At 47.0% G+C, this 25867-nt stretch overlaps 1 protein-coding gene across 1 annotated transcript in view; it reads left to right on the forward strand.

Moving 5' to 3' along the window:
• The window catches only part of ckap2l (cytoskeleton associated protein 2-like), a 76460-nt gene that overhangs the window by 42962 nt on the left and 7631 nt on the right, over window positions 1–25867 (forward strand). The window contains exons 2-6 of the mRNA XM_059641174.1: window positions 27–93; window positions 8645–10239; window positions 15462–15666; window positions 19023–19181; window positions 19835–19907. Of these exons, the coding sequence (XP_059497157.1) occupies window positions 27–93; window positions 8645–10239; window positions 15462–15666; window positions 19023–19181; window positions 19835–19907 (2099 nt within the window). The remainder of the gene's footprint in view (window positions 1–26; window positions 94–8644; window positions 10240–15461; window positions 15667–19022; window positions 19182–19834; window positions 19908–25867) is intronic.

Here is a 25867-nt window from a genome sequence, read left to right on the forward strand (position 1 = left end):
TGTTGAGAAACCTATTCTCTTTCCAGATACTATTTAGGGGACAGAACTAATCGCAAAGTACAGCCAGTAATTGCTCCATTTAAAGTTGGCTTGGTAAGTCAGAACATTTTCTAAATATATTCCTTCCCTAAAGTAATGAGGATAAAAAGTTGACTTTTGAGTTAGCGTCCAATTCTGAGTGCTTCAAAATGAGGAACAAAGTCTCACTTGAACACTACTCTGGTCATTTTCAAGAACACCTGCTCGTAACCAAATCATTCTGCCCTTTATTGAAACATCAAAACTAATCCTACAGTGTTCTTGGAAATGAATCCTACAGGCCATTCAGGAACTTCATTGTGAAGTATGCAAGACAAATCACACCAGCATGTCTTACTTACATGTTTTGCTTGTTTCTCTCTGGCAAGTTTGATGAACGTTTTAGAACACAGAACAATACAGCGCAGAACAGGCCCTTCGGCCCTCAATGTTGCGCCGACCTGTGAACTAATCTAAGCCCATCCCCTACACCATCCCATCAGAGGAAGTTTAAAAAATTGAAATGAGGATTTAAAAAATAAGGAGTACATTCTATCAAAAGTAAATCAAAAGCACCAACGCCAAACAAGATAAGTTCAGAAATATAGGAAGTCCTGGGTTGCAACGAGGTTCCATTCGAAAGTTGATCTGTAAGCAAGTCAGAATACAATGCAAAACAATATAAAGTAGCCATCTCTAAATACAGGAAACATTCGTATGTCGGACCTTTAAAATTGCACCCTACGTGAGATCACGTTTGTAAGTAGAAGGATTCGTAAGTTAAACTTTCGCAGGTTGGCGACCCCCTGCAGAATGTGAAAATTACAGATATGCACAGTATGTTATCTGTTGCAACTTTTGTTACAAAAACAGAGGAACCCTTTCTAAAGAAACTGTACACAGGTACTAAAATGTGAGGCTGGATGAACACAGCAGGCCAAGCAGCATCTCAGGAGCACAAAAGCTGACGTTTCGGGCCTAGACCCTTCATCAGAGAGGGGGATGGGGGGAGGGAACTGGAATAAATAGGGAGAGAGGGGGAGGCGGACCGAAGATGGAGAGTAAAGAAGATAGGTGGAGAGGGTGTAGGTGGGGAGGTAGGGAGGGGATAGGTCAGTCCAGGGAAGACGGACAGGTCAAGGAGGTGGGATGAGGTTAGTAGGTAGCTGGGGGTGCGGCTTGGGGTGGGAGGAAGGGATGGGTGAGAGGAAGAACCGGTTAGGGAGGCAGAGACAGGTTGGACTGGTTTTGGGATGCAGTGGGTGGGGGGGAAGAGCTGGGCTGGTTGTGTGGTGCAGTGGGGGGAGGGGATGAACTGGGCTGGTTTAGGGATGCAGTGGGGGAAGGGGAGATTTTGAAACTGGTGAAGTCCACATTGATACCATATGGCTGCAGGGTTCCCAGGCGGAATATGAGTTGCTGTTCCTGCAACCTTCGGGTGGCATCATTGTGGCAGTGCAGGAGGCCCATGATGGACATGTCATCAAGAGAATGGGAGGGGGAGTGGAAATGGTTTGCGACTGGGAGGTGCAGTTGTTTGTTGCGAACTGAGCGGAGGTGTTCTGCAAAGCGGTCCCCAAGCCTCCGCTTGGTTTCCCCAATGTAGAGAAAGCCGCACCGGGTACAGTGGATGCAGTATACCACATTGGCAGATGTGCAGGTGAACCTCTGCTTAATGTGGAATGTCATCTTGGGGCCTGGGATGGGGGTGAGGGAGGAGGTGTGGGGACAAGTGTAGCATTTCCTGCGGTTGCAGGGGAAGGTGCCGGGTGTGGTGGGGTTGGAGGGCAGTGTGGAGCGAACAAGGGAGTCACGGAGAGAATGGTCTCTCCGGAAAGCAGACAGGGGTGGGGATGGAAAAATGTCTTGGGTGGTGGGGTCGGATTGTAAATGGCGGAAGTGTCGGAGGATAATGCGTTGTATCCGGAGGTTGGTAGGGTGGTGTGTGAGAACGAGGGGGATCCTCTTGGGGCGGTTGTGGCGGGGGCGGGGTGTGAGGGATGTGTCGCGGGAAATGCGGGAGACGCGGTCAAGGGCGTTCTCAATCACCGTGGGGGGGAAGTTGCGGTCCTTAAAGAACTTGGACATCTGGGATGTGCGGGAGTGGAATGTCTTATCGTGGGAGCAGATGCGGCGGAGGCGGAGGAATTGGGAATAGGGGATGGAATTTTTGCAGGAGGGTGGGTGGGAGGAGGTGTATTCTAGGTAGCTGTGGGAGTCGGTGGGCTTGAAATGGACATCAGTTACAAGCTGGTTGCCTGAGATGGAGACTGAGAGGTCCAGGAAGGTGAGGGATGTGCTGGAGATGGCCCAGGTGAACTGAAGGTTGGGGTGGAAGGTGTTGGTGAAGTGGATGACCTTCAGTTCACCTGGGCCATCTCCAGCACATCCCTCACCTTCCTGGACCTCTCAGTCTCCATCTCAGGCAACCAGCTTGTAACTGATGTCCATTTCAAGCCCACCGACTCCCACAGCTACCTAGAATACACCTCCTCCCACCCACCCTCCTGCAAAAATTCCATCCCCTATTCCCAATTCCTCCGCCTCCGCCGCATCTGCTCCCACGATAAGACATTCCACTCCCGCACATCCCAGATGTCCAAGTTCTTTAAGGACCGCAACTTCCCCCCCACGGTGATTGAGAACGCCCTTGACCGCGTTTCCCGCGACACATCCCTCACACCCCGCCCCCGCCACAACCGCCCCAAGAGGATCCCCCTCGTTCTCACACACCACCCTACCAACCTCCGGATACAACGCATTATCCTCCGACACTTCCGCCATTTACAATCCGACCCCACCACCCAAGACATTTTTCCATCCCCACCCCTGTCTGCTTTCCGGAGAGACCACTCTCTCCGTGACTCCCTTGTTCGCTCCACACTGCCCTCCAACCCCACCACACCCGGCACCTTCCCCTGCAACCGCAGGAAATGCTACACTTGTCCCCACACCTCCTCCCTCACCCCCATCCCAGGCCCCAAGATGACTTTCCACATTAAGCAGAGCTTCACCTGCACATCTGCCAATGTGGTATACTGCATCCACTGTACCCGGTGCGGCTTTCTCTACATTGGGGAAACCAAGCGGAGGCTTGGGGACCGCTTTGCAGAACACCTCCGCTCAGTTCGCAACAAACAACTGCACCTCCCAGTCGCAAACCATTTCCACTCCCCCTCCCATTCTCTTGATGACATGTCCATCATGGGCCTCCTGCACTGCCACAATGATGCCACCCGAAGGTTGCAGGAACAGCAACTCATATTCCGCCTGGGAACCCTGCAGCCATATGGTATCAATGTGGACTTCACCAGTTTCAAAATCTCCCCTTCCCCCACTGCATCCCTAAACCAGCCCAGTTCATCCCCTCCCCCCACTGCACCACACAACCAGCCCAGCTCTTCCCCCCCCACCCACTGCATCCCAAAACCAGTCCAACCTGTCTCTGCCTCCCTAACCGGTTCTTCCTCTCACCCATCCCTTCCTCCCACCCCAAGCCGCACCCCCAGCTACCTACTAACCTCATCCCACCTCCTTGACCTGTCCGTCTTCCCTGGACTGACCTATCCCCTCCCTACCTCCCCACCTACACCCTCTCCACCTATCTTCTTTACTCTCCATCTTCGGTCCGCCTCCCCCTCTCTCCCTATTTATTCCAGTTCCCTCCCCCCATCCCCCTCTCTGATGAAGGGTCTAGGCCCGAAACGTCAGCTTTTGTGCTCCTGAGATGCTGCTTGGCCTGCTGTGTTCATCCAGCCTCACATTTTATTATCTTGGAATCTCCAGCATCTGCAGTTCCCATTATCTCTGTACACAGGTACTGCTGTATGCGACAATTTAATAGAGAATTATACTTGAAGTCTCAAACATTATATACAAATAAACGTGCCATTTTTTATTCTTTCAGTCTTCTAACCACATACTGTCCTAACTAGCAGTTAGTATTGACAGTTTCCACCTCGGCTATTTCTGTGCTATGCTATCTAATTAAGATTTGCTTATCACAATTTAAACACTGCTGCTCAATGGGGAATGTTCATCAATTGACCCAGTTTCCCCAGCACAATATTAAAAAATACACTCGGCTCTTAACTTCTGTGTTGTGGGTGAATTTGACACCCTAATGCTTTGTCCCTGCCTGGCCACTCCCAGAGTGAACAAGCAACTTGCATGGCAACAGGCCAGGTCAGCTTTTAAAACTCCATGTGTTATTTGTGCGAACATTGAGCATTCCTGTATGATCTTCCCACATTTCCATTTAATGCATTGCTCGGAGCCTTTGGTCATTCTAATAAACCCCAGCAGTCTGAATGTGAATCCAGCTCATGTTGATTTTGACTGAAAATCTCTAAGGCGTCCATTCACTTGTGAGCTAGGCCTTTGCCATCCGCAGTTATTGCATTGAAGTAATGGCCCCGACGTGCTAGCTTAGGGGTGATGACAGCTTCTCATGTGTTTAGGTTAGGTGATTGTGCTGGAATTCCTTTGGTTAAACTTTTCTGCCTCATTCAAGTTAAAATCTGTCTGTGTCAGCTGTGGCCTGTCTGACACATGCGCCAGAAAGCAAAGTGGGTCGCATTCCCACTTCAAGACATGATCCTTGAGCATAAAACTTAAGGCACATGCTTCCAGTGCAGTACAAAGGCATCCTGCCACACTCCCAGCCGTAATAACAAAGTGTGGAGCTGGATGAACACAGCAGGCCAAGCAGCATCTCAGGAGCACAAAAGCTGACATTTCGGGCCTAGACCCTTCATCAGAGAGGGGGATGGGGAGAGGGTTCTGAAATAAATAGGGAGGGGGGGAGGTGGATCAAAGGTGGATAGAGGAGAAGATAGGTGGAGAGGAGACAGACAAGTTAAAGAGGCGGGGATGGAGCCTGTAGAGGAGAGTATGGATGGGGAGGCAGGGAGCAGATATGTCAGTCCGGGGAGGACGGACTGGTCAAGGGGGCGGTACGAGGTTAGGAGGTAGGGAATGGAGGTGCAGCTTGAGGTGGGAGGAGGGGATATGTGAGAGGAAGAACAGGTTAGCGAGGCAGGGATGAGCTGGGCTGGTTTTGGGATGCAATGGGGGGAGGGGAGATTTTGAAGCTTGTGAAATCCACATTGATACCATTGGGCTGTAGGGTTCCCGAGCGGAATATGAGTTGCTGTTCCTGCAACCTTCGGGTGGCATCATTGTGGCACTGTAGGACGCCTATGATGGACATGTCGTCTAAGGAATGGGAGAGGGAGTTGAAAAGGTGTGCAACTGGGAGGTGCAGTTGTTTATTGCGAACCGAGCGGAGATGTTCTGCAAAGCGGTCCCCAAGCCTCGACTTGGTTTCCCCACTGTAGAGGAAGCCATACCAGGTACAGTGGATACAGTATGCCACATTGCGGGATGTGCAGGTGAACATCTGCTTGATGTGGGAAGTCATCTTGGGGCCTGGGCTGTGGGTGAGGGAGGTGGTGTGTGGGCAGGTGTAGCACTTCCTGTGGTTGCAGGGGAAGGTGCCGGGTGTGGTGGGATTGGAGGGGAGTGTGGAGTGGACAAGGGAGTCACGGAGAGAGTGGTGTCTCCGGAAGGCAGACAAGGTTGGGAATGGAAAAATGTCTTTGGTGGTGGGGTCGGATTGTCTGGCGGAATTGTCGGAGGATGATGTGTTGTATCCGGAGGGTGGTTGGGTGGTATGTGAGGACGAGGGGGATTCTCTTTGGGCGGTTATTGTGGGAACGGGGTGTGAGGGATGAGTTACAGGAAATGTGGAAGACATGGTTGACGGTGGTCGAGACCACTGTGGGGAGAAAGTTGTGGTCCTTGAAGAACAAGGACATCTGGGATGTATGGGAGTGGAATGCCTCGTCCTGGGAGCAGATGTTGGGGAGGCGAAGGATTTGGGAATAGGGGATGGAATTTTTGCAGGAAGGTGGGTGGGAGGAGGTGTGCTTCAAATGGATATCAATTGCTAGGTGGTTGCCTGAGATAGAGACAGAGGTGTCCAGGAAGGCAAGGGATGTGTTGGAGATAGTCCAGGTGGACTTAAGGTTGGGTTGGAAGGTGTTGAAGTGGATGAACTGTTCGACCTCCTCTTGGGAGCACGAGACAGCGCTGATACAGTCATTGATGTAATGGAGGAAGAGGTGGGGTTTAGGGCCAGTGTAGGTACGGAAGGGGATTGCATAGCTGGGGCCCATGTGGATACTCATGGCCACCCCCTTTGTCTGTAGGAAGTGGGAGGAATCAAAAGAGACGTTGTTGAGGGTGCGGATGAGTTCGGCTAGGCGGATGAGAGTGCCGGTGGAGTAGTACTGGTCGGGTCTGCGGGACAGGAAGATGCGGAAGGCCTGTATGGGAAATGCAGGTGTATAGGGACTAGACATCCATGGTGAAAATGAGGTGTTGGGGACTGGGGAATTGGAAGTTCTGGAGGAGGTGGAGGGCATGGGTGGTGTCACAGCCGTAGGTAAGGAGTTCCTGGACCAAGGGGGAGAAAATGGAGCAGGAGCAGGAGCAGGCAGAGACAATGGGTCGACCAGGATAGGCAGGTTTGTGGATTTTGAGTCCTCTCCACCCATCTTCTCCTCTATCCACATTCGATCCGCCTCCCCCTCTCTCCCTATTTATTTCAGAACCCTCTCCCCATCCCCCTTTTCTGATGAAGGGTCTAGGCCCGAAACGTCAGCTTTTGTGCTCCTGAGATGCTGCTTGGCCTGCTGTGTTCATCTAGCCCCACACTTTGTTCTCTCGGATTCTTCTGCATCTGCAGTTCCCATTACCTCTAACACTGCCAGACGTACTGTCTTCCAGACTAATGGTTAAACCAAGACCCTGTCAGCCCTTTCCATGCAAATATTTGAAAAAAAAATCCCGTGGCCCTATCTTGAAGAACAGGGAGTTAGGTCTGACGTTCTGACTACTTTTATATCTTCAGTCAAGATCACAAAAAGAGCCATTAGGTCATTTTTTGCAGTCCTGTTTGTGAGGTCAGCTGTGTGTAAGTTCTTTCCTAGATTTGCAGCAGTGCCTACATTTCAAAAAGGTTTCATTGGCTGCAAAATGTTTCGGGCTTTTAGTGATTGTGAAGGTGTTAAGTCTCTTCTCAGTGTCTCTGTTGCTCTCTCTCGCTCTCGACTGATGGTCTGCATTTAATTTTGTGGCTGTGCCACATTACACACTCTAGTGAGGCATCTCAGGATGTAGTTACATTAAAGGCACTGTATAAGTGCAAGTTATTGGACAGATGTAAAGATAACTGATATTAAACTTGGGTGGTGGGGGAGTTGGGAGATGTGGTAGAAACATAGTATTTGACCATTTCTGTTTTAGAATGACAGATGGGTTTCAGTGAAGAATTTTGGACAGTGTAACTGTTCAGAGTGGTGGTAAAGGGAATAAGCAAAAGATCAGAGTAAAGGAGTGTTATGGGTGGAGGAGATGCTGGTGATGTTTGTGGGGTGATTTCTTTATACTGAATTAGTCATACAATGTGGACATCACCAGCTGAAGGAGTATTTGATGGTGAGCTGCCTTCTTGAACTGCTGTAATCCTTGGGGGTGTATCTACATCCACAGAGCTTTTGTGGAGAGTGCTTCAGGATTTTGAAAAGCGTCGCTGAAGGAATAGCCATGTGGCCCCAAATCAGGGCACATGGATTGGGCAGAAACCTGCAGCCCTTGTCCTTCTGGATAATAGAGGTCACAGATTTGGAAGGTGCTATCAAAGGGCACCATTTGACATTTGTAGTTTTAAATTGACCATATTGCTGGAACAAGAAACAATGTAGTTCAGTTAAGGTGGGAGCAGAGGAGAGCTGAGTTTACTGTGGGGAATGTCCTGTAGACTGTCAGCAAAAATTGGCAATCAGATATATTTCGAGGGTGCTGTAAAAGAAACCAGGAAACAGGGTTGTGGCCATGTCAAATAACCAAAATAGCTGAAAGATCCAAGCATTCCCCCCCCACCCCGCTCACTTCCTATTAATAAGAATAAGGTACAGGGTGGTGGCGAATGCCATATTCAGTAGGGCAGTGAGAATTCTCAATCTATGGAAGGATGTCGGTGTGACAGCAGAGACTGGAATTGAGGAGGGAAAAAAAAGCAGATGCTTTTGGTTTATGTGTAACAGCTACCTCATGTCTATGGTCGTATCACCATTGGAGAGTAGTAGGTGAATACTAGTATTCAGCAAAATATTTGGGTATTTTAGAAATGATGAAAAAGGGCTGTACACTTTGAATAGATTTTAACCACAGCTACATGTTTCACTTTTCTGTCTCATTCAAGTTAAAATCTGTTTGTGTCAGCTGTGGCCTGTCTGACACGTGCCAGAAAGCAAAGTGGGTCGCATTCCCACTTCAAGACATGATCCTTGAACATAATACAGCTGTGGGAAAGATGGGCATCAGAAGTACATTGCAAATGAAACTTAGATTTGGATCAAAGCAGGAATAATTAAGGAAGCCAAAAGATCCAAGCATTTTCTTCCCCCTCATTTCCTGTCAATAAGAATAACGTACAGAATTTATACGTGAGGTATTCCAACCCTAGTTCTAATTGAAGTACAAACATTTAGGCATTGAAATTGATTTGAATTTATTGACCAAATCAATACTGCATGAGCTTTATCTTATTTTGTTTCAGGCAGGAAATCTGAAAGCTGGTAGTATTGCCAAACCACTCCAATACAAAGGTACAAGTCACTTAACATCATCTAACCATGTCAACTCAGTGGCTGCAAGGTCCAAAACACAACCCAACACGAAAACCTCTGAAGCCAAGAAAACCTTCTCCAAAACCCTTCCTGCATTTTCCCAAGGAAGGATCACCAGTGATAAAAAAGGCTCCACTTTATTCCCAGTGGAGTCAAATACTGCCGAAAATGTAACTACTGCTGATCAGACTGTTCTTTCCGAACTTTGCGAAGGAGGTTTAAATCGTGCATTTTGTGCTAAAAATGCCCCTACTGTGGATTTCCAAGAGAAGGGGAGTGAGCACATGGTGGATACAGCTCCAAATGCTGCACACTGTACAGATGCAGCTTTTACTAAACCTTTTCTAGACCAGGCAATTAAAACACAAGTTGGCACATCAAAGGACATTGCTCCATATAATCCAATATGGGCTATTGGTGTAGTCAGAACAGCTATGGCTGTCCCCAATGCAGCTAAACCTGCGGGTGGGGTGAGAATGGACCCCAATGCAGCTAAACCTGCAGTTGCGGTGAGAGCGGCCTCCGATGCAGCTAAACCTGCGGGTGCGCTGAGAACGGCCCCCGATGCAGCTAAACCTGCGGGTGCGGCGAGAACGGCCCCCAATGCAGCTAAACCTGCGGGTGCGGCGAGAACGGCCCCCAATGCAGCTAAACCTGCGGGTGCGCTGAGAACGGCCCCCAATGCAGCTAAACCTGCGGGTGCGGCGAGAACGGCCCCCAATGCAGCTAAACCTGCGGGTGCGGCGAGAACGGCCCCCAATGCAGCTAAACCTGCGGGTGCGCTGAGAACGGCCCCCAATGCAGCTAAACCTGCGGGGGCGGCGAGAACGTCCCCCAATGCAGCTAAACCTGCGGGTGCGGCGAGAACGGCCCCCAATGCAGCTAAACCTGCGGGTGCGCTGAGAACGGCCCCCAATGCAGCTAAACCTGCGGGTGCGGCGAGAACGGCCCCCAATGCAGCTAAACCTGCGGGTGCGCTGAGAACGGCCCCCAATGCAGCTAAACCTGCGGGTGCGGCGAGAACGGCCCCCAATGCAGCTAAACCTGCGGGTGCGGCGAGAACGGCCCCCAATGCAGCTAAACCTGCGGGTGCGCTGAGAACGGCCCCCAATGCAGCTAAACCTGCGGGTAAAGCCAGGACAGCACAGGGTATAGCTAAACCTGCGAATACAGTGATGGTACAAAAGCAGTCGATAGACGCAGATACGGAGAAGAATGATGACTACAAGCAATTGAGTAACTCAGCACGACCGGTGGCAAGTGCCAAAACCAAGCCTGAAACTGGGTTACCGCTACAGAATGCAACAAATCTAACTGGAAATCAGCCAGTGACAATCTGGCGACCTTTCACAAGGTCTGCTCAAAAAACGCATCCTGCTTTGTGGTCTGCACCCAGCAGCATAAAGGACAATAAAGGAGCAGTGCAGAGTGCAAGCAAATTGACTACATCAGTAATCAGCACTGCCAAGCGTCGGGGGAATGAAAGCACTGTGAGCAAAACAGCAAAAGGGCAAGATGAGAGGAGGTATGAAATAATTGAAGCTGCAGTTAAAAACTGATGTGCCATGTTCTATCATTCAATGAGATCATGGCTAATCTGATCATCCTGAACCTGACTTTCCTGCCTTATCCCTATAGCCCTTGATTACCTCCCTTAAAAATGTATCTATCTCACCCTTGAAAATAATAACTCAGCCTTGACTCTGTTCTCCAGTAAGATTTCCACAGATTCACTCCCCTCTGGGTGAAGTAATTCCTCCTCATCTCTGTCTAAATGGGGCTACCCTTTATTTGAGATTATGCCTGTTGGTCCTAGACTTTCCCACAAGGTGAAACAACCTTTCTGTATCTATTGTGTCAGAGCCTGGCAATGTACCTACAACATCTTAAATAAACAGCCCAGAGCTGTTCTCACATTTCTAGGTGTGGTTTGATCAGTGTCTTGGATAGTTTTGCCAAGCTCTTTCCCTTGTTCTCCATTCACTTTGAAATAAATCAAAACAAGGTTTTTGTTTGACAAGGTTCCTGGCTTATTGACAGTAATGCTGTTGATGTGATGGGTAGGGACTTTGGGAAGTTGTTTGACACAGTAGCAGCTTGGCTACAAAATTGGCTGAGTGATTATTAACAGAGTATTGGTCAATGGATATTATTACATCCGGAAGAAGACTTGTGGTGGAGTTCCCCAGGGACCTTTGTTTTTTCTGATTATATGTTAATGATCTGATATTGGTGTGCAGGGGACAATTGCAAATGACCCAAATCTTGGAAGAACTGTAAATAGTGGAGGACAGTACAGAACTCCAAAAGGACAAAGACAGGTTGGTTACAGGGCAAAATAGGTAGCAGGTGAATGTCAATACAAAGAAGTATGAAATGATGCATTTTGGGAGGAAGAACCATTTTAAAAGGGATACGGGAGCAGACGGAGCTGGGTATACATGTGTCCATATCACTGAAGGTGGTAGGACGAGTGGAGAGCATGGTTAATAAAGCAGTGTTTCCTCCGCTTTATTAATAGGGGCATGGAGTACATTGGCACAAACAGTTGAGGTTGACCTTGTACAAGACACTTGTGAGACCCTCTACTGTGTACGGTTGTGGGCGCCATATTATAGGAAGAGTGTGAATGCACTGGAGAGAGAGTGCAGAAGCAATTTACAGGAATGGTTCTAGGAATGATAGTGCACCAGTGCAGGCTGGAAGAAAGCATCTCATTTTCACCTTGAGGTCCTTATAGCCTACAGGCTGTATCAAGTCCAATAACTTCAGAGCCTGAACACCCACCTTCCATGTCCTATACCTGCCCCCACACCCCAGGTCCTGTCATGACATGGATTGCTTTCACCCAAGCAAATCCGTTTTCACCCATTCATAGCCCCCATTATCACCTATCCAGCTTTTCTCTCATTCACACTCTTCTCTCTCCCTAGATGCCACCAGGCCTATTGGGTTCTGCAGCAATTTCCATTTTAGTCGAGTAGCTTCCCCTTCCTTGATATGGCACAATGTCAGCAGTTCAGACTCCAGCTCCACAACTCTGACCTGAAGGTACTTGAGCTGCAAACATTTACCATAGATCTATTCACCCTGCATTACCTTGTGTTCAGTAGCTCCTACATGCTGCAGCAGCAATACATCAGCTGTCCTGCCATTTCTATCATACCCCTTTAATTATTTGTTCTACTATAATTTACACCTTTTCCCCAGATATCAGTCATAGAGTCCTATGGCACGGAGACAGGCCCTTCTGCCCAAACTGGTCCATGCTGACCAAAATGTCCATTCATGCCAATCCCATTTCTTTGCACTTGGGCCATATCCTTCTAAACCTTTCATGTCCATATATTCATTCAAATGCCTTTTAAATGCTGTTAATGTACCTGCCTCAACCACACCCCCCGGCAGCTCATTCCATACGCGTGCCATGCTGTGTAAAAAAGTTGCCCCTCTTACCTTAAACTGATGTCCCCTTGTCCTCGATTCCCCCAACCCTGGGAGAAAGACTGAGTGCATTCGCCTATCCATCCCTCTTGTGGTCTTATACATTTCTATAACATCCCATCTCAGACTTCTACCCTGTAATGAAGAAAGTTTCGGCTTGTCCAACCTCTCCCTGTACCTCAGCCCCTTGAGTCCTGGCAACATTCTTGTAAATTTCTTCTGCATCCTTTCTAGTTTAATAACATGCATCCTACAGCAAAGTGACCAAAAGTGAACACAATACTCCAAGTGCAGTCTCACCAATGTCCTGTACAACTGCAACAAAACTTCTCAACTTCTTTAATCAATACCCTGACTGATGAAGGCCAGTGTGCCGAAAGCCTTTTTCACTGCCCTGTCTACATGGGACTCCACTTTCAGAGAACCGTGCATCTGAGTTCCAGGGTCCCCCTGTTCCTCTACACTCGTTAAGGCCCTACTATTCACAATGAAACTCCAACCTTGATTTGATTTTCCAAAATGTAACACCTCACTTTTATCTATGTTAAACTCCATTTGCCATTTCTCAGCCCACTTCCCCAGTTGATCAAGATCCTGCTGCAATTTCTGACTAGCTTCCTCACTGTGCATGATACCAGCTATTTTAGTGTCATCGCAAACTTACTAATCATGTCATGTACATTCCCATCCAAACCATTGATATAGATAACAAACAGCAATGGGCCCAGCACTGACCCCTGAAGCACACACTAGTCACAGGCCTCCAGTGCAACAAGCGTCCTTCCACTATTACTATCTGCTTCCTACCATCAAGCCAATTGTGTATCTAATTTGCCAACTGTACTTGGATTCCATGCGATCTAACCTTCCAGAGCAGCTTACCATGTGGAATCCTATCAAAGGCCTTACTGAAATCCATATAGACTATGTCCACTTCATCAAAGAATTCTAACAAATTTGTGAGGCATGATCTCCCACAAAGCTGTGCTGACTACTCTTAATCAAACCCTGTCTTTCTAAATGCATGTATATCTTATCCCTCAGAATCTTCTCAAGTAACTTGCCTACTGCAGATGTTAAGCTTACATTCTACAGTTCCCAGGCTTTTCTTTGCAGCTCTTCTCAAATAAGGACACAACATTCACTACCTTCCAGGCTTCTGGGACCTCACCTGTGGCTAACAGTGATGCAAATATATCAGCCAGGGCCCCCATAATTTCTTCTTTGGCCTCTGGGTTCTTGGATATATCTGGTCAGGACCAGGAGATTTATCTACCTTCATACATTCCAATATTTCCAACAGCACCTCTACTGTGATATGGATTGTTCCCAAGCTATTGCCATTAACTTCCCCAAGTTCCCAAGTCGTCTTGTCTTTCTCCAGGGTAAACAGAGGAGAAATATTCATTGAGGTCTTATATTTAAGATATTTTTAAGAGAAAGAAACAGAAAAGGAAAATAGTAGAGAATTCAACACGAGTAGAAATGGTCTCTAATCAGATGTTTGAGATAGATGTCTCCATCCTCTCCTCCTCACTTCTTCCCTGGCAGACTTGACTTCTTGTCATGAATCTTGCTATTGGGAGGCAGTGTTGTACTGGTAATGCCACTGATCCAGAATCCCAGACGTATATTCTGGGGAAATGGATTTGAATCCCACCTTTGCTACATGGTGCAATTTGAATTCAATAAAAGCCTGGAACAAAAAGCTAGCCTAATGGCAGCCAATAACCACTGTTGGTTCAACTGATGGTCTTTAGGGAAGGAAGCCTTCCACTTTACCTGGTCTTGCCTAGCCAGCAATTCCATGAACAATTTAAAAATAAATAAAAGGGCATCTCTTTTTAACCCCCACCTCTACACTGAATTGCCACTTTGAACCAAATTCCAGATATACTGTCACGGTCTCTCTGTCTGATTCAGGCAAAATCTCCATCACACCCTGCAGAGGTTTGGACTAGCAGAGTTTCTGGTTGCAAGATGTGCCACTGAGGGAGTTTTCTGCCCATCTAAAATACACATATCAAATGATCATATTTCTATTTCCAGTCACTAATAGTCTGTGTCCCAGTCTGAAAAAATCAGTCACTGCCCTCATCCCTGGTCTGGGAAATAGATCTCTTGTCCTTTGAACCTCTTCTGCCCTTACTGGCTGTTGGACAGAGCAATCATCAAACTTCATGTCATATGCTTTTACATTCCTGCTCAGAGCATGAAACACAGCATGTGGATCTTGCAGATTTGGTTCCTGGTTCTGACAAGGTCTTACTTGGTTATTGTGAGAGGCAATGTTTAAATAGTTCTAATCACCCCCAGATAGAATCAGACTCATCTCTTCTTTACAAACAATATTTAGAATTGAATGGATGCACCATTTTGATTTTGATGGAACAATTTAGTCCCATAGTTTTATCTCCTCAATACAATAAGTTGTTTTAAGGTCGAAAATCAGTTCTACATTTTAAACTTTTATTTCATTTATGGTATTTAAAAAAACAAAAGTGAGCCCACCATCAACAAGGCACAAGTCAGGAGCGTGTTGGAATATCCCCCATTTGCCCCGGATGGGGGCAGCTCCAACAACACTCGAGAAGCTCAACACCATCCAGGGACAAAGCCCCCCACCCCGGCTCAATTGGCCCCACATCCACAAACATCCCACTATCTCCCCCCCCCACCCAACCAACGCTCAGTAACAGCAGTGTGTACCGTCTATAAGATGCACTGCAGTGACTCACCGAGGCTCCTTAGACAGCACCTTCCAAACCCAAGACCCACTTCCATCTAAAGGACAAGGCGCAGCAGATACATGGGAACACCACCCCCTGCAAGATCCCCTCTGAGCCACCCACCAGGCTGACCCTGCTGTTCCTTCCCTGTCACAGGATAAAGCTCTTTTCCTTCCAGTCAGCACTGCAGATATGCTACACCATGCAGAGTGCAGCACTTCAAGAAAGGACATCACTGCCACCTTGAGGGCAATTAGGATGAGCAGTAAGTGCTCGCTTCCCCCATCCCTCCTTCCTCACCCTCTCTCTCAAGGCCCTGTGCTCCACGCCCCCACCTCCATCCTGTTTGCCCTTCTGAATTTACTTATAAAGGATAGTTTGGCATCTTTAAGCTGGTGTAGCAGCAAAAGATCAGGAAGTCTGATGTAAAGTCACTGACCTGAAGCAATAACTTGATTTATCTCTTGTCCAAAATTGATGCCAGACTAGCTGAGGAGATGTGCATCCATCCCTGTTTTTGACCCTTCTTCCTGTGTCTTTTTTAGTGATGGTTCCTCTCCTGTTTTCCTTTCAGGAAACTCCTCGAAGAGTGGTTAGCTTCCAAAGGGAAGACGTACAAACGTCCTCCTATGCCCACCCCTTTTAAAAAATTAGTGCAGTCTGTCAAAAAGAATTTGGAGCTTTCCTTCTGGGATGCCATTGAGGAGGAGGAAGAGCAGAAAAGCTTGACAGCTCGAGTGACCCACATGTTGGATGACTGCATGCAATTACTGGAGAAGGTATGGGTATGTGCATACAAATTATTGACTGTAGTGGGACCCATTGATAAAATTGTATGAGAAGTCTACGGCTTTGTAGGCTTTCTAAATGGAGCTATCGTGTAGAAAAACAAGGATGTTGCAGCAAAACACTGGGTCATACTAAATTTTTGTGGCTTGAGATTCCCAGGATGAGGCAAATCAATTCCATGAGCTGATTGGAGAAGTTGAGAGGGAAAGCTTGTAAGGAGATGTATTCAAAAAGGGACAAAAACAAAGTTGCTGGAAAAGCTCAGCAGGTCTGGCAGCATCTGTGAAGGGAAAAACAGTTAACATTTCTACTCCGGTGACCCTTCCTCTGAACGCTTCTGTTCTGAGGAAGGGTCACTAGACCCGAAACATTAACTCTGTTTTTCCCTTCACAGATGCTGCCAGACCTGCTGAGCTTTTCCAGCAACTTTGTTTTTGTTTCTGATTTACAGTATCCGCAGCTCTTTTGGTTTGTATCCAAGAAGGGCTCTGGACAGTAGATAGACAGCAACTTTTGCTGGTGGTGGAAAGATCGAGAACCATGGATGACATGAGGCTGGATGAGTCTTGGAAGTGCATAGGGAATGGGATTTAGGTTGGGGTGTGGAGACGGATTTGTAGAGTGGTTGAGGGTTGATGGAGGCTGAAGAAAGGATATGAGGATAGAATGAGGCTCAAGGGTAAGGCGTGGGCAGATAGAACTTAATCTTGAGATCACACAGTTAAATGGATCTTGGAGGTCAGCCATTCCTGCAGACAAGACGAAGCACTTGATTAACCGAGGGAAATCTGTTCACCTTCCTCACAGTGGACAGGCTGTTGGTGCAGTGGTATTCTCCCCAGGCTACTAGACACAGAGACCCAGTAATATTCGGGGCATCCAGGTTCAAATCCCACTATGTCGTCTACTTGGACTTCAGCAGGGCTTTGGTAAGGTCCTGCAAGGGACACTCGTAGTGAAGGTGAAAGCACTTGGGTAGTTGGATCCCGAATTGGCTGAGCAATGATAGAGGAGAGATTGTGACTTTAAGCCTGCGCCCAATGGGATTCTGCAGGGATCAGTTTTGGGACCCCCTTGCTGTTTATGGTTTGCATTTAGACTTGAACATTGGTGGGGGGTGCGGGGGAGGTGAGGAGCGTTGATCAGTAAGTTTGCAGATGGTGGGGTAGTAAGCAATGAACAGCATAGCCTTCACCTGGAGGAGGATACAGACTGGTGGTCAGTGGCAAGTAGAATTCGAACTGGATAAATGTAAGGTGGTGCCCTTGGATGGGACAAACAAGGCAAGGGAATACTGGATGGGCACTAGAATGTCAGGAAGCACCGAGGTTCACAGGGATCTTGCTGTGCATGTACCCTGGTCCCTTAAGGTAGCAGGACAGGGGGATAGAGTGGTTCCGAAGGATTATTGGATACATGCCTTTATTAAGCAAGGAGTAAGTTTATGACCAGGGAAATTTGGCTGGAAACTGTGAATAAAATGTCAGTTAAGCCACACAGCGAGAGCATTGTGTGCAGGTCTAGAATCCACATTACAGGAGAGATGTGATAGCACTGGGAGAGGGGGCAGAGGGAGATTTACTAGGCTGTTACTTTACGGGGGGCTGGAGAGTATCAGTTGTTGAAGAGAGATTGGACAGACTGGGGTTATTTTCCTTTATAGCAGAGGAGATTGACAGAGGGGTGGGATTAAGTGGGAGGCATGATTGAGATGGATAAATCTGAATGGATTGAGAATTGGCTTGTCCATAGAAGGCAGATGGTAGTGGTGGAAGAGAGATTTTCAGTCTGGACATCCGTGATTAGTGGTATTCCACAGGGATCTCTACTAGGATCTCTGCTGTTTGTGATAAATGGCTTGGATGAAAATGTAGATGCGGGGGCTTAGTAAGCTTGCAGACAATACAAAGATTGGTAGAGTTGTGGATAGTATAGAAGGTTGTCAAAGGATACAATGGGCAAATCAGTTGCAGATATTTGCGGAGAAATGACAGATGGAGTATGATCCGGGTGAGCGTAAGGTGCTGCAATTTGGGAGATCAAATGTCAAGGCAAAGTATACAGTTAATGGCAGGACCCTGAGTAGCTTTTATGTACAGAGGATTAAGTCCATAGCTCCCTGAAAGTGGCCATGCAAGTAGATAGGGTAGTAAAGAAGGTGTATGGCATGCTTGCCTTTATTGATCAGGGAATTGCATACAAGAGTCAGCATGTCATGTTGCAGCTTCTTAAGACTTTGGCTCAGCCACACTTTGAGCCTTGTGTTCAATTCTGCCACCACATTACAGGAAGGATGTGGAGGCTTTGGAGAGGGTGTAGAAGAGGTTACCAGGATGTTGCCTGGATTAGGGGGTAGGAGCTATAAGGAGAGGCTAGAACTACGCTAGTTATTTTCTCTGGAGGGGAGGAGGCTGAGGGGAGACTTGATAGAAGTCTATAAAATTATGTAATGCATAGATAGGGTTGACAGTCAGAATCTTTTTCTCAGAGTTCAAACGTCTAAAACTAGTGGGCAAGCATTTAAAGGTAAGAGGGCAAAGTTCAAAGGAGATGTGAGGGTTTTTTTTACACAGAGCGGTAGGAGTCTGGAATGTGATGCCAGGGATGTTGGTGGAGACAGATATGATAGGGACATTTAAGGGGCTTTTAGATAAACATATGAATAGGCAAGAAATAGAGGGACTTGGACCAAGGGCAGGCAGAAAGGATTAGTTTAATTTGGTGTCATGTTCGGCACAACATTGTGGGCCGAAGGGCCTGTTCCTGTGCTGGGCAGTTCTGTGTTCTAAAATGATGAAGGATATACGGGAAGGAGCTTTTCCCCATGATGAAGGGATCAATGACTTGGGACGAAGGGGCATAGATTAATGGGAAGGTGCAGGAGGTTAGAGGGGGACAGGAGGAAAAATGTTTTCCCCCTGGTGGGGAATTTGGAACTCACTGCCTGTAAGGATGGGAGAGGCAGGAACCCCCATCCCATTGAAGAAGGATTTAGATGGGTACTCGCCATGTTGTGGGCCAAGTGCTGGGCAATGGGCATTAGTAGCACCAGTACTGATAGAGCTTATCGAGTCCTAAAGGATATTAATGATGGGCTGGATCTGTGGCAGTTAGTGAGGGAAAGACGTATGTAACGGCATTCTTACCAACTTGCCTGTGGCAGATACATCAGTCTGCGACAGTATTGGGAAGAGAGACCACCACCCAGGCCTTGAGATTTGGATTTTTTGTGACCGGTGGACATACTGCCTGTTCTTCACAGATGGACAGTTGGATAGATTATTGTCTGTCCTGCGATCAGTGTTGAAATGGGCAGATTTCATCGTTTTGCTTTGTTTGCCTTCAGGGCTCCCCACCTGAGCAAGTGTCTGCAGCATTGCAGGCTGTTCCGGACAGCGAGAAGTTTGCCAAGTACTGGATCTGTCAAGCCCGCCTGCTGGAAATCACTGGCCCAATGGAGGCTGTCATAGCTCTGTTTGAGCAGGCAGTTCACAGTGGCGCAGAGGTAAGTGACTAGAGATGATTCAGCAGGCCAGGCTCTTGAAATTTATTTTTATCATTTGCTTGTGTTTTTAGAAATGCCTGTGACTTCAGATTGTACATGTAGTCATTCAAAAGAATGCTGACTAAACACAATTAGTGGTCATGAGTTTGTGGAACCTTACCCCTGTTCACCCTCCGAATCCCACTGTCTCTTCTGCATTTTGTGCAGGTGTGCCTTAAGAAAGCAATCCTGAGGTTACAGTTTGCTAGTCTCTGCTCTGCCGAGCTGTGGCTTTGTGCCCACATCTCTCACAAAATGCCTGAGCTAGTCATGTGTGAAGTCAGCTGTTTCAGTAAGCATGTCTACTTTTCCAGTCACATACAGGCAAAATAAAAGTCAAAGATTGTTCACAGACAAATTGACAATTACTGTTGAAAGCCAAGTTGACCCTGAAAAAGTAAATTTTCCTTTGTGGAACTTTGCTAGATGTTGCAGGTGGGGGCTGAGAAAATAGCTTTTGCTGGCACATTTTGCAGAATGAATCTGCTTACAGATACTTCAAGCAACAGATTTCCACTGTTGCTGATTCATCACCACCTTTTTATTGTTAAAATTCACCATCTTTCCGGTTGTGTCAGTTACATTGCGAAAACAAATTCTGCTAACTATTTCAGCCTGTTGAAGAGTTGCGATCTGCACTTGTCGAAACCCTCATGAGGAATGCAAACACTCAACCAGCTTGTGCAGGTAAATCCACAGCAGTAAAACTGCACTTCAAACCAAAAGAATTACTATCTGTTTTTAGCAGTGAGCCACTTCAAAGAAAGCGATTTTAGAAATATTGTCCTTCTCTTTTTAGAAATTGCTGCAGGGTCGTGGCATAGAGGCACATCTAAAATATGGAGTTTGAATTTCTGCTGTCCAGGGAGGTATAAGCCAGTATTCCATTCTGAATAATGGTGAGGGAGGTGGTTTCTCTGGGATATTCAGAACAGGCTGGACTATGCAGTTTTTAAGGAAGGAGGTCAATAAAGAAGATGAGTGATTCTGTGGCCACAGACGTGGCAATAGGCTGGTACACTGCTTCTTCAATGTCAAGTCACCTGGGCATCTGCAAAGCAGTCTGAAGTGGAGAGGACAACTGGCCAGTGAGCATAGGCTATGTCAGTATCAATGGCTAGAAAGTGCTTGAATACAGTTGTTTAGGAATCCTTGGTGGGGAAAATAAAGATAGGAGCTTAGTGCAGTTGGATGTGTGGCTGTAGCTGTGGTGCTAGATTACAGCTTCTGGTTGGGTTGGGGATGTTGGAGGAGGAGAGCGAGCGAGACAGACAGACAGAGAAACTGCACAAGACTGCTGGAAGGTTTGGGTCAGTATCAATTTTTTGGTAGCTAAATAGATAAATTCATTGTACGTAAAAGATGTGGCCAGGGGACAAATGAACCAAAATGAAAGAGTTTCACATGAGCAAACAAGTCTGCAGGTTAAAATTGGAGTTCAGTAAACATGGCCATTAAAAAAGACCAAGCAACTCAAGACTAGGCATCCATGAGGCGCTGTGGGCCATCGACAGCAGCAGGACTGTACTCCAGCACAATCTGTAACCTCATGGCCCAGCATATCCCCCAGTCAACCATTACCATCAGGCCGGGGCGTCAACCCTGGTTCAATGGGGAGTGCAGGAGCAGGACCAAGCATACTCAAAGATGAGGTATGAACCTGGTGAAGGCACCAAACAGCACTAGTTGCACAGCAAACAGCAAGTCTCAGACAGAGCTAAGCGATCATACATAGTGAATCAGATTGAAGCTCTGCAGTCCTGCCACATCCAGTGGTGAATGGTGGGGGCTGGGGGCAATTAAATAACTCCCTGGAGGAGGAGGCTCCACAAATATCCCCATCCTCAACAATGGAAGGGCCCAGGACATCAGTGCAAAAGATAAGGCTGAAGCAACAATCTTCAGCCAGAAGTGTCATATGGATAATCCATCTCAGTCTGCTCCAGAGGTCCCCAGCTTTAAGATACCAGTCTTCAGCCAATTCAGTTCACTGTTCCTTAAGAAACATTTGGAGACCCTGGATACAGCAAAGGCTACGGGCCCTGACAACATTCCGGCAATAGTACTGAAGGCTTGTGCTCCCGAACTTGCACAGGCACACGCACCCACCCACCCAGCGCCAAGCTGTTCTGGGATCAATACTGGGAGTACAAGTCCTGGGATCTACCCGACAATGTGGAATATGTCCTGTACAGGAAAAGCAGGACAAATCCAACCTGGCCAATTCCTGCCCCATCAGCCTCCCCTCGACCATCAGGAAAGTGATGAAGGTGTCACTGACAGAGCTATCAGACAGCACCTACTCAGCAATAACCTGGTCAGTGACACCCAGTTTGGGTTCTGCCAGGGCCACTCAGCTCCTGACCTCATTACAGCCTTGGCTCAACATGGACAAAAGAGTTGAATTCTAGAGGGTGAGGTGAGAGTGACAGCCCTCAACATAAAGTCTGCATTTGGACTGTGTGTGGGATCAAGGAGCCCTGGCAAAACTGGAATCAATGGGTATCGGGGGGGGGGGCAAACTCCCTCGAGGTGAGAGTCATACCGGGCACAGAGGAAGATGGTTGCAGTTGTCGGAGGTCAGTCATCTCAGCTCCAGGACATTTCTGCAGGAGTTCCTCAGCGTAGTATCCTAGGCCCAGCCATCTTCAGCTGCTTCATCAATGACCTTCTCTCCATCGTAAGGCCAGAAGTGGTGATGTTCACTGATAATTACACACTATTCAGCATTATTTGCAAGTTATTCGATACAGGTACAGATGCAGTGCATGTTTAAATGCAACAAGATCCAGACAATATCCAGGCTTGGACTGACAAGTGGCAGTTAACATTTGCTCCACACAAATGCCAGACTATGAACATCACTGAGTAGAGACAACGTAACAACTGCCCAATGACATTCATTGGTGTTACCATCGTTGAATCCCTCCATTATCAATATCCTGAGGGTTACCATTCACCAGAGACTCAACTGGATGTACCACATAAACACAGCGGCTACAAGAGCACATCAGAGGCTGAGAATCCTGCAGTGAGTAACTCCCTTCCTGACTACCTAAAGGCAGTCCCATCATTGACAAGGCACAAGTCAGGAGGGCGATGGAATACCCCCCACTTGCCCCGGATGGGGGCAGCTCCAACAACACTCAAGAAGCTCAACACCACCCAGGGACAGAGCTCCCCGCAGCTCGATTGGCACCACATCCACACCACTCCCACCCACCCCCCCACCACCACCACCATCACCACCCACGCTCAGTCACAGCAGTGTGTACCGTCTACAAGATGCCCTGCAGCGACTCACCGAGGCCCCTCAGGCAGCACCTTCCAAACCCGCCACCCACTTCCATCCAGATAGAACTTGCACACGCGCACGCACACATCTATCTATCGGCCGTTCCTTCAGCGTCGCTGGGTCAGAATCCTGGGACTCCCTCCCTGAGGGCACCGTGTGGGGGTCCCTACACCACACGGACTGCAGCGGCTCACCCCCACCTTCTCAAGGGGGTGGCAATTTGAGGGGGGGAGAAATAAATGCTAGAAGCAGCCAACATCACCCATATTCCTAAATGAATAAAATAAATTGTTCTTTTGATATACTGGATTGGCTTGGTTTTTCTTTGGAGCAGACTGGCTGAGAGGATGTTTAATTGAGTGCATAAAAATACTGAAATGTCCAGATAGAGAAAGATGTATTTCAATTAGTTGAAGAGCCAGTAATTAGGGGGCTGTAGATTTGAAGTGATTGATAGAAGGACTAAGGGGAGGTTAAGAAACATTTTTGAGTGGTAGGTCCCAGACTCTGCTGAAACCATAATCAGGGCAGATAGTTTCCTCATATTTAAGCAACACTTAGATTTGTACATCAGATGTTGTGACCTGTAGGGCTGCAGACCAAGAAGCTAGAAAGTGGGCTTTGGGTAATTGGCTGTTTTTCATCTGGCACAGATGTGACTGGCTGAATGACCACTCTCTGTCTTGAGCAATAAATTGTTCAGGAGCTAATCATTTTGTTTCCTATGGAATCCCTTCTCTTTCTGTATTATACACACATTTCACTATGCTATTCCTAGAAGATGATTAAGCCATCCGTACAAATCAGATTCCAGCTCTGAAAGAAGTGGGAGGATAGTTAAAGTGGGTAATTTTTAAAAAGTACATAGATAAGCTGTTAAAATATCATAACATTCAAGGATGTGAGCTAAATGCTGGGAAGTGAGATGAGTGTGAATTGGTTAAAAGGTCAAACAGCATTGCCTTTATGACTGTGCCTGTATGACTATAATTGTGTAATGCAAATGCTGACAACTTGCTAAGGTTTCCATTCAACAATCTCATCACCTTTTGACAGAATGAACTTTCTGTGACTGTGTGGAGGTAAGGGTGCCACAGTGAGTACTTGTAAGTGCTGTCTGGACGAACTCTGATCCTGTTCCGAGTAACCTTCAGTGAACTTTATTCAGAAGTCTGTATGGGTTACAGATGGATTCAATTTAGCTATTGTCATTTCCTTCCGCTTTGCGAAATAGCATGATGACCCTCATTCTGGAATTTCAACGTGAATAATAGATTTGGGCAGAGGACTTGGACAGTAGTGTTGTGCCTATTAGCAATGTAACTGGCAGCAGCTAATAAGAGAAGCAATTATTTGAACTAATAAACACCAGATGCTCAAACTGACAGAATACATTTTCACATATAGATTCAACAGGCTTTTCTGTAGCCCTTGGTATGGTCCTGTCTCTGGATGTGAGTTTACTCGCTGATCTGGAAGGTTTTCAGATGTTTTGTCACCATTCTAGGTAACATCATCAGTGAGCCTCCGATGAAGCACTGGTGTTATGTCCTGCTTTCTATTTATAGAAATAGAAAGCGGGACATAACACCAGCGCTTCGTCGGAGGCTCACTGATGATGTTACCCAGAATGGTGACAAAACGTCTGAAAACTAACCTTCCAGCTCAGGGAGTAAACTCACATCCAGAACTTCAACCTGAGCTACAAATCTTCTCAAAACTCAATGGTCCTGTCTCTCTACGAACAACAAATGGCCTACTCCAGCTCCTTGTCTGCTGGCTCAAATAACACGTTGCATGTATCCAGCACCTATCTCGAGTTTGCCTGAACAAGCAGCAAGTGGAGTTCTGTGCACTCACTTTTTTTTCCTTCTTTGTTTTTAAGTGGATATAAAGAAACATGTTTTCTTCCAGAAACTGTCTGGCAAGATCAGGCAAAATCGAGCCAAGTAGTGTTGAAAGATTACGATATGTCGCAGTGTTGATTATTTGCTGCTTATGGATGAGACTTTCCCTGAATATGAGTTGCCAGTAATGTGGACCAAGCCAGAAGTTGAAATGGGTGAAAAACAGGACAAGGAGTCAAGATGAACACCATCAATCTGAGCTCTCCGCTTGAGTTATTTACCTAATCCCGTCCCACCGTCCCAGTAATCCTTAAAGTACCGCTTCCTTCAAATGCTCACCGAGTTTCCCTTTGGAAGTGACAACTAAATAATTCTCTTGGAGGGAATTAAAGCTGTGCAGTTCTTTACTACTGACGGCTTTGGAGGTGAGGTTTTTATGTATACTCAAGGCTGAGATTGGCAGATTTTTAATTAGTAAGGCAATCAAGGGTTGTGGGGGAAATGTAGGGAAGTAGAGCTGATACTTGTGTTCTCTGGTTCTCGTCTCTTTCTGATGTTAAGAATTAAACTGCTCTGCAGATCACATATGATCTTGAACACCTCTATCAAATCTGTTAATGTTGTCCTCTTCAAGTCAAACCCTAGCTTCCCCAATCTATCCCATGGAGCTGAAGCTCTTTATTTCTGAAACCGTTCTCAAGAATTCCTTCCACATTTTATTCTGATACCTTCCTAAAGTGCAGTGTCTAGAATTGAACATGATCCTCCACAGAAATGTAGAAATAGTAGCGAGTGTAGGTCATTTGGTCACAAAGCTTGCCCTGCCATTTGAGATAATCCTAGCTTATTCTCTGTCAGCATCTTACTCCTGTCTCTGCCTATATTCTTGAAGAATTTAGTGCCCTAGAAATCTATAACACAGTAGTTGCGTTCCTGCACATTGTGTTATAGAAAATTGTGCTATAGAAATGACAGGGCCTACGGGAAAAGCAGGGTTAGGGGCAGATCTCCCAAAAAATATCATTCAAATTTGCTGAAAAATCAATCCGAAGCCTGACGTAAAGGGTAGCTTAATTTAAATAAATGTTTAATACATATCTAATAATGAAATAAAAGTAAATTTAAAACCTTACCTTGGGATAAAAAATGTCAATGTTGACGGGAGAGGAGGTTGTTATTGCTGGGGCTGGGGAACACCAGCATTAAGGGGCGGCACGGTGGCTCAGTGGATAGCACTGCTGCCTCACAGCGCCAGGGACCCGGGCTCAATTCCACTCTCAGGTGACTGTGTGGAATTTGCTCATTCTCCCTGTGTCTGTGTCGGTTTCCTCCCACAGTCCAAAGATGTGCAGGTTAGGGTGGGTTGACCAGGCTAAATTGCCCGTAGTGCCCAGGGATGTGTAGACAAGGTGGGTTATAGAGGGATGGGTCTTGGGTGATGCTTTGATGGTCGGTATGGACTTGTTGGGCCGAAAGGCCTGTTTCCACACTGTAGGGATTCTATG

This window comes from Stegostoma tigrinum, chromosome 40 (assembly GCF_030684315.1).
Source record: "Stegostoma tigrinum isolate sSteTig4 chromosome 40, sSteTig4.hap1, whole genome shotgun sequence".
In the NCBI taxonomy this organism is placed as follows: domain Eukaryota; kingdom Metazoa; phylum Chordata; class Chondrichthyes; order Orectolobiformes; family Stegostomatidae; genus Stegostoma; species Stegostoma tigrinum.